This window comes from Panthera tigris, chromosome B2 (assembly GCF_018350195.1).
Source record: "Panthera tigris isolate Pti1 chromosome B2, P.tigris_Pti1_mat1.1, whole genome shotgun sequence".
NCBI classification, from domain to species: Eukaryota; Metazoa; Chordata; class Mammalia; order Carnivora; family Felidae; genus Panthera; species Panthera tigris.
The window spans coordinates 94,348,576-94,363,039 of record NC_056664.1 but is presented as its reverse complement, the minus strand read 5'-3'; the positions used below and the strand labels follow the sequence as shown (position 1 = coordinate 94,363,039).

The window sequence follows — 14,464 nt, the reverse complement described above, 5'->3', positions numbered from 1 at the left end:
ATAGTTAGAATACAGACAGAGGTAGCAGTAACGTCATATGACAGATGGTGCAATCTACTGGTACTCAAAAACAGTAAAATCTGATGGAGAGAGAGGGTAAAACACAAACTTCCTGAAAGCATAACTGTCACTTTCCAGACCCAGCTTGTTTATTCGAATGCAGAGCACCTCACCTGTGCCAGACATACCTCAACCGTCACAGTGTGATTGCTGTCCTTCAGGACAAGGCACACCCAGACACCAGCACTGTGTGCATAAGTCACAGAACAAGCCCTTGGACCCAGTGCAAGCCTCATCCTGTATGGGTGTTCTTCCTGGCCCTGGATCAGTCCCTGGTTCGAGGGTTGGGGTGCTCAAATGGCCAACAGAAGTCACACACTGTTCCCCCACTCTATCAGTAGGACTTCTCAAGGGTACCAAGATACAGGTATCACCTTCAAATGTTTTGCCACATCTCATGAATTTTAACTCTTTAATAGTCTTATTTTTCTTGTTTTCTAAATATTATTGTTGCTGTTTGGATTCTCTTATTGAAAAAAAATAGTTATTTAAGAGAGGATGTGTATGCATTTAACTTCTTCATGATCAGGTTTTTAATTAGGTTTAGATTTGAACTACTGTCTGTCCTTGCCGGGTTTCTGGTTAGTAGCATGTGCCCCAAAGGACCAAGCCAAATGGAGTTCAAGTTCCAGCTTTGAATGGACTTGCTAGTAGTGACTACATTTGAGAACAAGACTTGACTGTAAGGTCAAACTGATTTGCCCATATGGGATGGGCATAGGAGGTGGAAAAGAGACCTGGCTGGGATTCTGGAAGGCCCCACCTGTACTGTTAATCACATGCAGCTGGAAGCTCAGTGTGAGCCTTCCTTGCCTGAGGGCGGACGGTCCCAGAGAGAATAGGTGCACCCACTCTGGGGTTTTAATGTTAAAAGACAAGCCCCATGGAGTTGGGGCTCTTACCACTTGAATTCACTCTTTCTCCTCCTGGGGAATAAGTAAGTAATGGGTTTGTGGGTCCGGGAAAAGAAAGTAGCATTGTGCTTTTACTGTGACCTGAATCCCCTTTTTTTTCTTGGAATTTAAGATTTCCTTTGTTGTCTGAGGTACTGCTAATTATTTAAAAATGTTCAGTGAGTACTGGAAAATATGGGATACTCATTTCTCTCTCTTTGTATATATTTCTCATATTAGTTTTATAAAATATATTATTTCCATTCCTTTATAGTCTCAATTTCTAGACCTGTTTCCTGAAGCAGCTGCGTTTAATTTTCTGTTTGGCATGACCTGCCTTCAGTTTGCTGTGTGACTGTCCAGATCTCCGGGCCCTGAGTCCTGGAGCCTCATGGATGAGCTTTGCTGCCCCTTACCTTCTTTTTTATAAGGGTGTCCCTGCACTTGGAGAGTCATATCTGAATTCTGCCATACTCCCAGCAGTGAGAGGGGACCCACATATGCATCTCCCTCTGGCCTCCAGGAAGCACTCAGCCTCCTCGTGGCTGGGACCGTGTTGTTCTGCCAGACCTTCCTCTGACACCAACCTGTTTTCTTCAGAAGGCCCTGAAAGTTGCTTTAACCAGGTCATATACACGCATGCATATGTCTGTGTGTATAATTTGCAGCAGAAACTCCTCAAATGATGGTGATGGATAGCACCATTCCTAGTTTTTGTTGTTTATTTGGGAAGAGTGGAGGTTGATAGCTGTGTGCAAGTTAATGTCCTACCTAAGACTCCCTCTTGGTCATCTTGACACCTGCCTGCCCCACTCTCTCTCACCCCTGCCTCATCCTGGAAATAATTTCTCCTTTATTCTCTTGTAGCATTTCCCTTTATCCCTGATTCATCTGTTTAATCTTATGTTAATTGTGGTGTTTTATATATATACAGCTAGTTAGTGAGTAACTGTATGCTTCATTTTTACTCATATATGTATGAGTTATGCTTATTAAAGGATGTGAGGTATTTTGTGGATTAAAATACAGTGCATGTGAGGACAACTTGAAGAAATTCTTTCTGAAGACAGGGTAAAGGAATCTCCAGCTCCCAACCTGAGTGACCCTTTGCCAGGTAGCTCTTCTTTCCTTTTCTTTCATGGTGGTGAGACTTTAAGATGAGCTCCTACCAGGGGCGCCTGGGTGGCTCAGTCGGTTGAGCATCTGACTTCGGCTCAGGTCATGGTCTCATGGTCTGTGATTTTGAGCCCTGTGTCAGGCTCTGTGCTGACAGCTCAGAGCCTAGAGCCTGCTTCAGAATCTGTGTCTCCCCCTCTTTCTACCCCTCCTCCACTCATGCTCTGTCTCTCTCTCTCTCTCTCTGTCAAAAATAAATCAACTTAAAAAAAAAAAAAAAAAGATGAGCTCCTACCAGAGTTTTGTGTGCACAGTACAGTATTGTTAACTACAGGCGCAGTGCCATGCAGCACATCTCTAGAATTTACTCCGTGTGCATAACTGAAACATTGCCTTGCTGTGGAGCTTTCTAATCTTCAAGGGAAGTGGGAGGTATAAGCCAAGTTTCTTAGTCCCGGGCAGCTATTCAGTGCGTTCACATCCATTCATTGCTATAAAATCCAAACTGTTGATCGTCTTCAGAGGCTCAGCTGCAGGTGTCATTAATGGGCTTTCAGATTCCAGTCACTTGGACAACACTCTGTAATCGACTGTGGACGCCGAAGCTTCTTGAGGAACGAAGAGAATTCTAATTCTCCTCATCCTGCTCCTTTATCATCATGGATGTCCTCCAGTTTTGTTCTTCTCTTCTTGCCCCTTTTCTCCCTTTCCCCCAATTTGTTCTAATTTCTAGACCAAGAAGCCAAACTGTTAAATCCGTAAGTGACCAAGAAGGTGTTTCCTGATTAAAATACCAGAAATCATATTGACAGTCTGTAGAACCCTAAATTTCACAAAGCCCCTTTATAGAACATTTGCTGTCTTGAGCATGAGAAGGATTTGCCCAAGTTATAAAGAATTTGAGACTTTGAGGCATTTGACCTGTTTGGTTTTACGTGTAGGTCTTTGATTTGGAAGGACATAGTCTTTAAAAACTGCTCTATTTAGAGTAATTGGTTGACTATCATCGGTGGATGGGTGGGGTGACAAAATTGGTCGTAATAGTCCTAGAATTGTATCATTATTTAGTAGCATTATGCCTGGCATAACAGTCTTATGAACATTTGAAACGAGAAAAGCCAAAGTGTCTGCTTCAGTGTGAGATGGATTTGGTTGCCGCAGTTGTGTCTATACCACGAGACGTCTAAAAGAAGTGATGCAAGATAGAGGAGCAGTTGAAGAAGACGGTTCCACCTTTCCAAAGCAAAGGAACTGAACACCTGTGTGTCTTGGGCCCACCTTGGTCCTACTAGAGCCTGAATAGGGCCTCGATCAGCCTCAGACAAACACAAACCAGAAGGGTGAGGGACACAGAGCCCGCACAGTGCCCTCCTCAGAGGCCCCTTCAGTGGAAGAAGAGGGGCCAGCCAAGAGCCTCAGCACACTGGGATCCCAGGGTGGGAGCCCCGAGGAGCTAGAGCAGTCTGATGAGGCCCTTCTGGGAAATAGCCATCGAATCCACACACGAGTGTACACGGTGCCCATTTTTCTCTGCACCCTGTCACAGTGGTCGTTCCCGCTTCTTCTGGAGACCAGCCATTTCACTTGGCCTCAGCTCTCCCTGGACCACTGGCCCACCTTTCTGACTTCCAATTTTGCTTCCCTAGTTTATTCTTCATCCAAAGCAAGGGTAGATGTTTCAAAAGATAAGCCAGATTTTGTAACTACCTCCTTTCCCAGTCATAGCTTGCTTGCCCCTAGAATAAAGATTCAAACTTCATAACTGCCACCAGGTGCCGCGTGATGAGGTGCCGCACGATCAGCTCCCACCTGGGTCTTTGCTCCCTGTCACTCATTCCCAGCCTCACTGCCCTCCCTGCTCTCCTTCACACCTGGGAGCTCCCCATCTCCCAGGGTCCCACACTTGCCATTCCTTGGCCTGGAGCACTTCTCCCGTCTTTGCATGGCTGCTCCCTGTCGCCTAGCCTACCTTAATTCAGAACCGCCTCAGATGGGCCTCCCTGGCCACCCTCCCTCCTCCTTCCCAGTGCTTCCCAGGCTCTGTGGTGCAGGACTGGTTTTTAAATTTCCAAACCGGTATGGATTGATATTTTTGTAAAACATAGCAGAGATGTCACAGCGATGTCACATTGCTCACAGCACTCCCTCTCAGGCTCTGTCCTGGCCTCATCCCTGGCAGGTGGCATACAGTTCAGGACCAGCACAGGTTGCAGATGCTCATGATTACCCTGCGTGTGGCCTTCGGACTAACCATTCTCTGTAACCCTCTGGCTTGTGTTTTGTCTCCCCCAGTACAGTGTTAGCGCCACGAAGGCAGGGAGCTTGTCCTGGACTTGTCACCTCTCCATCCACAAGGCCAAGATCAGTGCTGATGCACATGAGGTTTTTCTTAAGTCCTTTCCGATGCTCCAGGACCCTGACGTGCCTGTCCAGCCCCACCTAACACAGGCGGGGGGAAAATCATAGGAGGCCTGGCTTCCTTTCTCCCCCCGGGCGTCTGCTCTTACTCATCCCACATCCGGAATCAGGCATGGAGCCGGCCTCAGCCTCTCCTACTGTGACTGGAATAGAGTACAGGTGGCCCTTGAACAATGTAGGAGATAGAGGTGCCAACCCCTCGTGAGGTCGAAAATTCCCTTATAACTTTTGACTCCCCCAAACTTTACTGATAGCCCACTGTCGACTGGAAGCCTTACTGATAACATAAACAGTCAATTAACATGTATTTTGTGTGTTTTTTGTATTATGTACTGTATTCTTATACTATCGTGAGCTAGAGGAAAGAAAATGTTACAGAGAAAGTCATAAGGAAGAGAAAATACATTTATAGTACTGTAAAAAATCCACAGATAAGTGGACCTGCCTGGCTCAAGCCCATGTAGCTCAAGGGTCAACTGTAATTCTGCTTGAGTGCTCTTGCTAACTCACTGTTCACCTTGACCGGGTGACTTCAATACTGCATGCCTCAGTTTCCGTGTCTGTAAAGTAGACAAGGCGTTTCCTTCCATCATGAAATCAGTAATGCTGTTGCACACACTTTGTGATCTCCACAGTGCTGCCCCTGAGTGGCTTTGCGGCTGTACACTGACATTGTAACCAAAATAAAAGCCCGTTTCCTCTTTGACACTCTTTTTAATGAGGCGCAGTGGAATCAGCAAACTTCTTCTATAAAGGACTATGTATTAAATGTTTCAGATGTTGAGAGCCATATAGGCCTCTGTTGGGTTGTTTTTGTTTTCCGACTCTTTAAAAGTATAGAAACTATCGTCAGCTTAAGTGCCGTAGGAAGGCAGGCCAGGGTGAATTGCCAGTTCCTTGGCAATAAGCATTTGGCATTATATTTCTTTGGGACTCAATACATTTTATTTTCTGTTTGAATGAAATAAGAAATGTGACCCATAACAGGTTTTGTGGTTTTTTTTTTTTTAATGTTTATTTACTTTTGAGAGAGAGAGAGAGGGCGAGCAGGGGAGGGACAGAGAGGGGGAGACAGAAGATCCAGAGCAGGCTCTGTGCTGACAGCCGAGAGCCCAGGGTGGGGCTTGAATTCACGAACTTCAAGATCATGACCTGAGCCAAGTCAGATACTCAACCGACTGAGCCACCCAGGTACCCCCATAACAGTTTTTTTTTCTTGAATGGATCATCTTGCAAAAAGGGTTGTTCATTATTTTAGTCCTACTTTCTACTCTTTCTCTCATATTCTCAAGCACATTATAAATATCAGTGAATTTTAGAACAGCTTTCTTTCAACACAGAATCATGGTTTTCCAGAGCACAGTTGGTGGTTATTGTAGGAGATCCCATTTGAAGACCATTTTGAGTTAGGGTGGGCCCTTGGACCTTGATGATCCATCCAAAAGTAGAGGCCAATGATAGCGCATTTTCATCTGTCATTCAAAATATATTATGTTCTTAATTTCCTGAAGTTTTCCTCTGAGAACTTACCTGTTTGTAAACATCAGATTGAACCTTCAACTGAATTTAGAGCTAATATATTTTATTCTTGTTTCATTTCTTACTAATAGCCAGAGGTGAATATTCTGAGTCTGAGTTTTCATAGTATGAAGAACTTTCTAATTGCTTACTTACAAACAGGGTAGGCTTGGGTATAGTTGATCTGTTATGAAACCTGTCCCTTGCCCTGCCTTTGCTGCCAGGGTCCCCTGACTTCCTGAAGACCATTTCTTGCCCTTCTTACAAACTGTTTTTGTTGATATTCTTATCTAATGCCACCCATTCTCCAATTTTTAAAGAATATTCTTCAGTTTCAAATTTTAACAAGGTTCTCTGAAGTTGACAAGGTAGGAGGCCTTAGGAAGACAGCATAGGCAAAAGCAAAACTGGTAAAATAGCACCTTTGTATATGTTTCTTTAATTCTGATGGTTTGTGGGATCTCAGACTACTGACTAGGAAGGCTGGCACCTTGGCAGGGTGTGAACGTAGTCAAATGACTGCATGATCTTAGTACAGCAGACTGTGTTAAGGGAACAGATTCAAGAGTAAACTCTGCCCCTACCTGGCTGTCTGATGTTAGGCAGCTTTTCATCTACTCTGAGACTCAGTTTTCTCCTCTGTAAAAAGTTGGGCTGATAACAGAGCCTTCTCCATAAGATAATTGTGAGTTCTAAATGAGTTAACAGTATGTAGTTAGTGCCATGAAAGGACTAGTTATCATTTATTGAGGGAAAAATATGCTTTCATGGGGATATATCAGTGGATAAAATTCCATATGGAAAATTTTATGTCTGACTTGCTTTTTCCATTTAAATTTTCTCTATAGGCTTTTGTTGAGGCCCAGAACAAGATTACTGTTCCATTTCTTGAACAATGTCCTATCAGAGGTTTATACAAAGAGAGAATGACTGAACTGTATGATTATCCCAAGTATAGTTGCCACTTCAAGAAAGGAAAACGGTATGTGAGGTTGCTTTTATTTTTCTTTTTACTTGTCTAATTGAATGCTTTCTTTAAATCTTGAAATACAAATTCTAAATAACTTGCCATTGATGGAATTAATTCACTCTCAAGTCAAATCATTTCTGTGCTTGAGTATTGGAATAAAAACTTTTGGTCTGTTGTCCATATTCTTAAAATTATAATTAAGAAATTTGGTAGAGATACTTCCTAGGGAAAAATTCTAGATTATAGGAAGTTATTGTTGTCTTATGGCTAGTAATTGGTGAGATAGGATGATTTGCAGACAGCAGTGGAGATTTGTTTGCCTCTAAGATTCCCTTTGGCTTATACTGCTAGAAAGGATTTTATTGTATGGGTGTCTTTCACCCAGGAATGGAAATGGCCAGGAGGCGGCACCTATTACTAATTCACCTCTCTTGTTCCTCTCCCTTTCACACCTACTTAGACATATTCTCTTGTTCTTTTTTTTAAGTCTCTGGAACCATCATCATAAATTTATTGAGAATTTCTTAGACCCCCCTCCGCCGCCTTCACACACACACACACACACACACACACACACACATATCAGCAAAGTACCGTCTACATGCCTGCCCCCCCCCCCCGCCGCTTGTTTTGTAAATAAAATTGAAATGGCACACAGACCTGTCCATTCATTTACATATTATCCATAGCTGCTTTTGTACAACTACAGAATTGAGTAGCAGCAGCAGAGACTCTATGGCACACAAAGCCTGAAACATTTGCAGTTTTGCCCAGTACAGAAAGGGTTTGTCCACCCCTGCCCTAGCGGCTTGCTGAGGGCAGGATCCAGCATTTCATTTTAGAATACCTGTGTTCTTTTCCATTGAAAAGAAAAAAAATTACTGCTTTCTTTGATTATCAGTTTTCATTTTAGCAAATGAAGCAGGCTTTATTTGTTCCCATTTAGTTAATATGCAGAATTATGATAAATTATTTGAGTACTCAAAACAATTCAGATAACTAACTCTAGGCACAGGGAGGTGGTGGGACCTTCCATCCTAGTCCCCACGTATGTCCCTGGCATAGCCCATTTGCAATTGAACCCTTGTGTGTTGTTTTTCTTTTTGCTTGTGTGTATTTGATTGTACCCCACAAGTGGAAAACTCTACCGCTAAATAAAGACCATCTCTGTCCCCCAGGTATTTCTATTTTTACAATACAGGTTTGCAGAACCAGCGAGTATTATACGTACAGGATTCCTTAGAAGGTGAAGCCAGAGTGTTCCTCGACCCCAACATACTCTCTGACGATGGCACGGTGGCTCTCCGAGGTGAGTGCTACACAGCCAAGCCCACAGGAGTCCCAGGGCCCTCACTCACGGCTCTGACGTTGCTGCAGTCCCCTCACCTCTGAAATACCAGACGGGATGGACCATATTGTGCAACAGATGCACATGCAGTATCAGGAAAGCTAATTTTTGCACAGCATCTTTGGAATACATGAGTAGCCATGTGTTTTGGTGGCATGAAGCAGAACTGGAGAATAATTCACACTGGACCCAAATTAGCTTCCAGGGCTTCTGAGATATTTAAGTACCAACATCATTGCTTCTAACATCCCTGAGACCTATCTGTGTTTAGAAAAAAAATCTTCTGTAAGTAATTTAAGCTCTACGAAGAATGTTCCGACTATAAATATAAAATAGGAAAGAATATTTACAAGATCTCTTTCCTTGGTGGGGAGGAAGTGATCAGAGTTTTAAACTTTAGCTGTCAGTATTTTAGAATTAAAAGTAAAAAAAAAAAAAAAAAAAACACAGTCTTGTAGAAATTAGACCGGTTGATACCCTGTTGCCTGAAGATGCAAGTTTAAAACCCAAATCATTAAGATTGGCCTGTAGTGACCACATGTCTCCTCAATAACTCCACCCCAAGATAACCACCACAGTCCATAACCATTACTGTTGGTTTGTGCCATGAGCACTGGTTCTAAGGAAGGAAGTTGGTTCTTCTCTGGTTCTATGCTTTAATAGTTGTATACTCTGGGAATCATCTCTCGTTGGTATCCTAGATTTTAATGAAGTTGGCTCAGCATTTCCCTGACTGTTCCCTGCAGTTCCCTGGCTGTAGCATCCTGTGTTTTGTAGAGAAAGCACAGGTGGGGGTTCAGCCTGCAGAATTGAGCAATTGGAACACGGTCGTCCTGTAATCAATTAGGTGGGAATCAAAAGGCCCTGTTGTAGCAGCGCTTTGGGAAGACCCTTCTGTGGAGCCACTCAGCCACTTCATGGGTCTTCCCCTCTTCTTCCTAAATAGCTGTGTATGTAAATGATGGTCCTTTACCTAACTCGTGTTGAAAGTAATCAGTATTGAAACTAAGATGCCAGCCAGCTAACCAAAAATATCCTCCTGTGAATTTGAGCTTGCACTTGTAAATGAAGTTAATACATTGGTTTGGTATGTAAGAACATATCCTGTGTAGGATATCATTTAATTTTAACTAAAGTCTGTCTTGTAACTCATCCAGAAGAACTTCATTATAGGAGAGTCTCTGAAAATTCTTTCCAGTAACATTTTAATGGAATGCCTGCCATATACAGGTCCTGATAGATGAAAAGGGAAATTAGACATGGGACCTGGCCTCAGTCTTCAAGTTTTCTGAAAATGATATTATAGGGAGGTTACAGTGTGGGTAAACATACTGAGTGTTTTGATAGCATGTGATTTTTTTATACATTTCAAATCAATTATTTAAATTTTTCCCGAAAAATTTCGTTATATAGAAATAATTTATATAGAGTGAGAAGTATTTTCTCTCCATCACCTTCTAGACTTTTCTCTGTATTTATATAGAGATGAGCTTGCATACTTCATAAGAATCATAAATGATTAATAAGGAGATTTTGTGAAATTTTAAACTTATTTACCACTAATAGAAATTCCATGTCAAATAGTAGGGCAGTTCTGAAAATAGTTGAGTTTCTGAGGATAATTTTCAACCCCTACTAAAGTTTAGCAAACATTGTAAGAGGAAATCTCTAGTGTCAGTATCTGGTAACAAATGCTCTCTATACCTACTTTATATTTATAAAAGCTGATATAAACATATAAAATTTCTCAACACATATTCTGTAGTGATTAGAACATTCTGTCATGGACTTAAAGAATTGGACGTGCATAACAGTTCATAAATGGTGTTGCTTTTCTTTCTTTTTCACGGTCACTTTTGGAATATGCACTGTGTGAGCCTTCATTGCAACCCTTGGGCTTTATTTACCTGGGCTTGTGCTGGTCAGATGGTGTGGACGTTAATCCTTGAGTGCCAGCAATGCTTAGAAAATGAGGTTGTAAAGAGTGATTTCAAATAGTTTGGAATCCATTCCAAAAATTACTTAATGGCTTCCTTTTAGTTCTGTTACATGCTACGTGTCATAATCCAGTTGATACTCTAAAAGTAGTTTCCTTATTCTTTTTCCCCTTCCTCTTTAGAGTATAAATAAAATATGTTGAAAGTCTCAGATGAGCTCTGCTTTTAACCGAACTGCTTATTGAATTATAGAAATACAAACAATGAAAGTATCTTAGTGGTCATATAATCCAATATGTCATTTTACAGGTTAAAAAAGAACTAAGACCCAGAGAGGTTCGGACACTTGTCCAAGCTCGTGAGGTGAATTCCTGTAAGGCCTGGGCTCAGCCCTCTGGGTTCCTCACTGCAAGTTTCCTGCTCCTTCTGTTGCACATCTGGCAGAGAACGTTGTCAGACAGCACGCAGGGCAGTGGGCAGGGCTAGGGGTTGTGTCCCCAAGTTCACTGAGGATTTATCCTGTGTCCCATAGGCTATGCATTCAGTGAAGATGGTGAATATTTTGCCTATGGTCTGAGTGCCAGCGGCTCAGACTGGGTGACGATCAAGTTCATGAAAGTTGATGGTGCCAAAGAGCTTCCAGATGTGCTTGAGAGAGTCAAGTTCAGCTGTATGGCATGGACCCATGATGGGAAGGGGATGTTCTACAACTCATATCCCCAACAGGATGGAAAAAGTGATGGTAAGTTAAGGTATCAGGTGAAGCATCTTTTTCGTGAAATAGAAGTGTGACTTCATAAGACTTTAAAAGCTAAACCCTACATAGAAGTTGTTTGGTGTAGAACCCAGTTTCCTCAAAGGATGTTGTATCAGTTGTGTAACAGACTGCCCCAAAACTTATTGGCTCAGAATAATAACCATGTTTGGGTTTGTTTGTTTGTTTGTTTGTTTTGCTTGTGAGCCTGTGAGTTGGCCAGGCAGTTCTGCTGGATTAGCTGAGTTCTGTCATGTTTCCATGTTCTGCTGTGGATCAGTTGGCTGATCTCAGCTTGGCTGTTTCCCGTGTCCGGGCCTGGGTTCTGATCTATGTGGTCTCTCATCCTCCAGCAGGCTAGCCACTTGGTTTGCATGGCAGCTCAGCAGGATTCCAAGAGGGAGAGCCGAAAGGCACAAGCCTCTTTGATGCCTAGGCTTGCTACTGGCACTGCCTCGTGTTGCTGCATTCTGTTGGCCAAAGCAAGTCATGGGGCCAGCAGCCCCTGTTCAAGGGGTGGAGAAACAGATATAAGGACCCATGACAAACGGAGCCATTATTGCAATCAGTCCTTTACAGATGTGTTACATCTCCCAAGGAGGCATGGAGAAGATGGATCTTTTTTGTTTTCTACAAAACCGATTTATTTACTGACGTTGAGTGATTATGAAATTTTCCTACTGTGGTGATCGTATCTCTTCCTCTGATCAGAAGTTATGGGTCACCTGGTTGATGTATCCTGACATTTTTCTCCTTGTTAACTTGCAGGACATACCTTTGTTCTTCTTTTCACTTGCACAAAGATCCTATTGTGCTCAAGTAGTCTCTTTTCTTTCCCCCTTTACTCCTCATCTTCCCAGATAGAAAGGGCCAGGTACCTTGAACCTTGCTGATACAAGCTTTTAACACCACCTTCTTCATGCTTTACCATCTCTGGCATGTAGTGTTTTCCTGTTGTCTTGGTTGGTCTCTACAGGGGAGACCAAAAAAGTATTTCACTGGCCATTTCGTGTTAGAGAACAATGTTATTTGTGAAAAACATGAAAATTATTATTTAGGCTCAGCTTTCAGTGGCAAAAATAGGGAAGATTAGTTATTGTGATTGATTTCAGAAAGGTACCATCTTTTGCCAGCTGTAATTTGCTGCCCTCTTGTCACGAGGACCTCAACGGCCACTCAGGTTGTGTGATGGAGGGACTTACAATGAGGCTAAACAATTCTGACCATGTGCTTCCTGGGAAAGCTATGGAAAGTCACCAAGTTCTGTACAACTTTCTTTTATATTATGGTATTACCTTTTTCATTGTCCTGAAAGCTTGGTGCCTTTTCATAATGAAAAAAAGAATAGTTCAGTCTCACAACAGCCTCCAAAGCCAGCAGATATGTGTGAATTACTTCCAGAGTGATGCCCAACCAAAACTTAAAAAGAAAAAAAAAAGCCTTTACCTTCTAGAGCATTTTTAGGTTCATAGCAGAACTGAGGAGGAAGTGCAGAGATTTCCCGTACCTCCCCTGTCCCCACATGCAGAGCCTCCCCTATTATCAACATCCCTCTCCAGACGAGGTAAGATTGATGCGCCTCCATTGACACATCATACTCTCCCAGAGTCTGGGGTTTACATTACAGCTCACTCTTCATGTTGTATATTCCGTAGGTTTAGACAAATGTAAAATGTGATTGATTAATCATATGCATGCTACTTGATATCTATCTACCATTGTAGTGTCAGTTTTACCGGCCTCATAATGCTGTATTCCACCTATTCACCTCCCTCTCCACTAGCCTCTGGCAACCACTCATCTTTCTTTCTTTTTTTAATGTTTATGTATTTATTTTGAGAGAGGGAGAGAGAGAGAGCAAGTGAGCAAGCGGAGAAGGGGCAGAGAGAGAGGAAGAGAGAGAGAATCCCAAACAGGCTCTGCGCGGTCAGCACAAAGCCCGAGGCCAGGCTCGACCCCATGACCATGAGACCATGACTGAGCCAAAATCAAGAGCCAGACACCCACAGAGTGAGCCACCCAGGCACCCCAACCACTAATCTTTCTACTGTCTCCATAGCTTTGCCTTGTCCAGAATGTCACATAGTTGGAATCGTACACTATGTAGCCTTTTTAGATTGGCTTCTTTCACTTGGTAATATGCATTTAAGTTGCTTCCATGTCTTTTCATAGCTTGATATTAATTTCTTTTTAGCACTGGATAGTATTCCACTGTCTGAATGTAGCACAGTTTATTTATCCATTCACCTATTGAAGGGTATCTTGGTACCTTCCAAGTTTGGAATAAAGCTGCTATAAACATCTGTGTGAAGGTTTTGTGTGGACATAAATTTTCAAATACTTTGAGTAAATACCAAAGAGTGATTGCTGGATTGTATTGGAAGAATATGTTTAGTTTTGTAAGAAACTGTGAAACTGTTTCCAAAGTGGCTGCACTAGTTTGCATTCCCCCAGCAATGAATCAGAGTTCCTGTTTTTCCGCATCCTCACCAGCATTTGGTGTTGCTGTTGTTACGGATTTTGTCTGTTCTGGGTGGGGGCGTGTGGAGTATAGTTGTATATTATTGTGTGAATTTGCATTTCCTTGGTGACCTATGATGTGGACCATCTTTTGATATGCTTCTTTGCTATCTGCATACCTTCTTTTTTTTTTAATTTTTTTAATGCTTATTTTTGAGAGAGGGAGAGAGACCATGTGCAAGCGGGGAAGGGGCAGAGAGAGAGGGAGACACAGAATCCAAAGCAGGTTCCAGGCTCTGAGCTGTCAGCACAGAGCCCGACGTGGGGCTCAAACCCACAAACTGTTAGATTGTGTCCTGAGCCAAAGTTGGATTCTTAACTGACTGAGCCACCCAGGCGCCCTCGCATATCTTCTTTAGTGAGGTTTGTGTTAAGATCTTTGGCCCATTTTTTGATAGGATTGTTTCTTTTCTTATTTTTGAGTTTCAAGAGTTCTGTGTAAATTTTGGGTAATGGTCCTTTTACGAGATGTGTGTTTCACAGATATTTTCTCCCATCTGTGACATGTCTTACTCTCTTGACAGCGTCTTTTACAGAGTAGAAATTTTTTATTTTAATGAAATCCAGCTTATTGGTTCTTTCTTTCATGGATGGTACCTTTGGCATAGTATCTAAAAAAGTCCTTGCCAAACCAGAGGTCGACTAGATTTTCTTCCATGTTATCTTTTAGGGGTTTTATAGTTCTGCATTTATGTTTAGATTTGTGATCCAACTTGAATTCTCTCTTATGAAGGGTGTGAGGTCTGTGTCTGGATTCATTTTTTCCACATAGATGTCTAGTTGTTCCAGCACCATATGTTGAGGAGGCCATCTTTGGGGCGCCTGGGTGGCTCAGTCGGTTAGGCGGCCGACTTCGGCTCAGGTCATGATCTCTCAGTCCGTGGGTTCAAGCCCCGCGTTGGGCTCTGTGCTGACAGCTCAGAGCCTGGA

General features: G+C 42.5%; 1 protein-coding gene across 1 annotated transcript in view; it reads left to right on the top strand.

Moving 5' to 3' along the window:
• LOC102957496 (prolyl endopeptidase) overlaps positions 1-14,464 on the top strand; it is a 119,836-nt gene that overhangs the window by 17,538 nt on the left and 87,834 nt on the right. Inside the window, exons 3-5 of the mRNA XM_042986893.1 lie at positions 6,854-6,987; positions 8,154-8,284; positions 10,793-11,002. Of these exons, the coding sequence (XP_042842827.1) occupies positions 6,854-6,987; positions 8,154-8,284; positions 10,793-11,002 (475 nt within the window). The remainder of the gene's footprint in view (positions 1-6,853; positions 6,988-8,153; positions 8,285-10,792; positions 11,003-14,464) is intronic.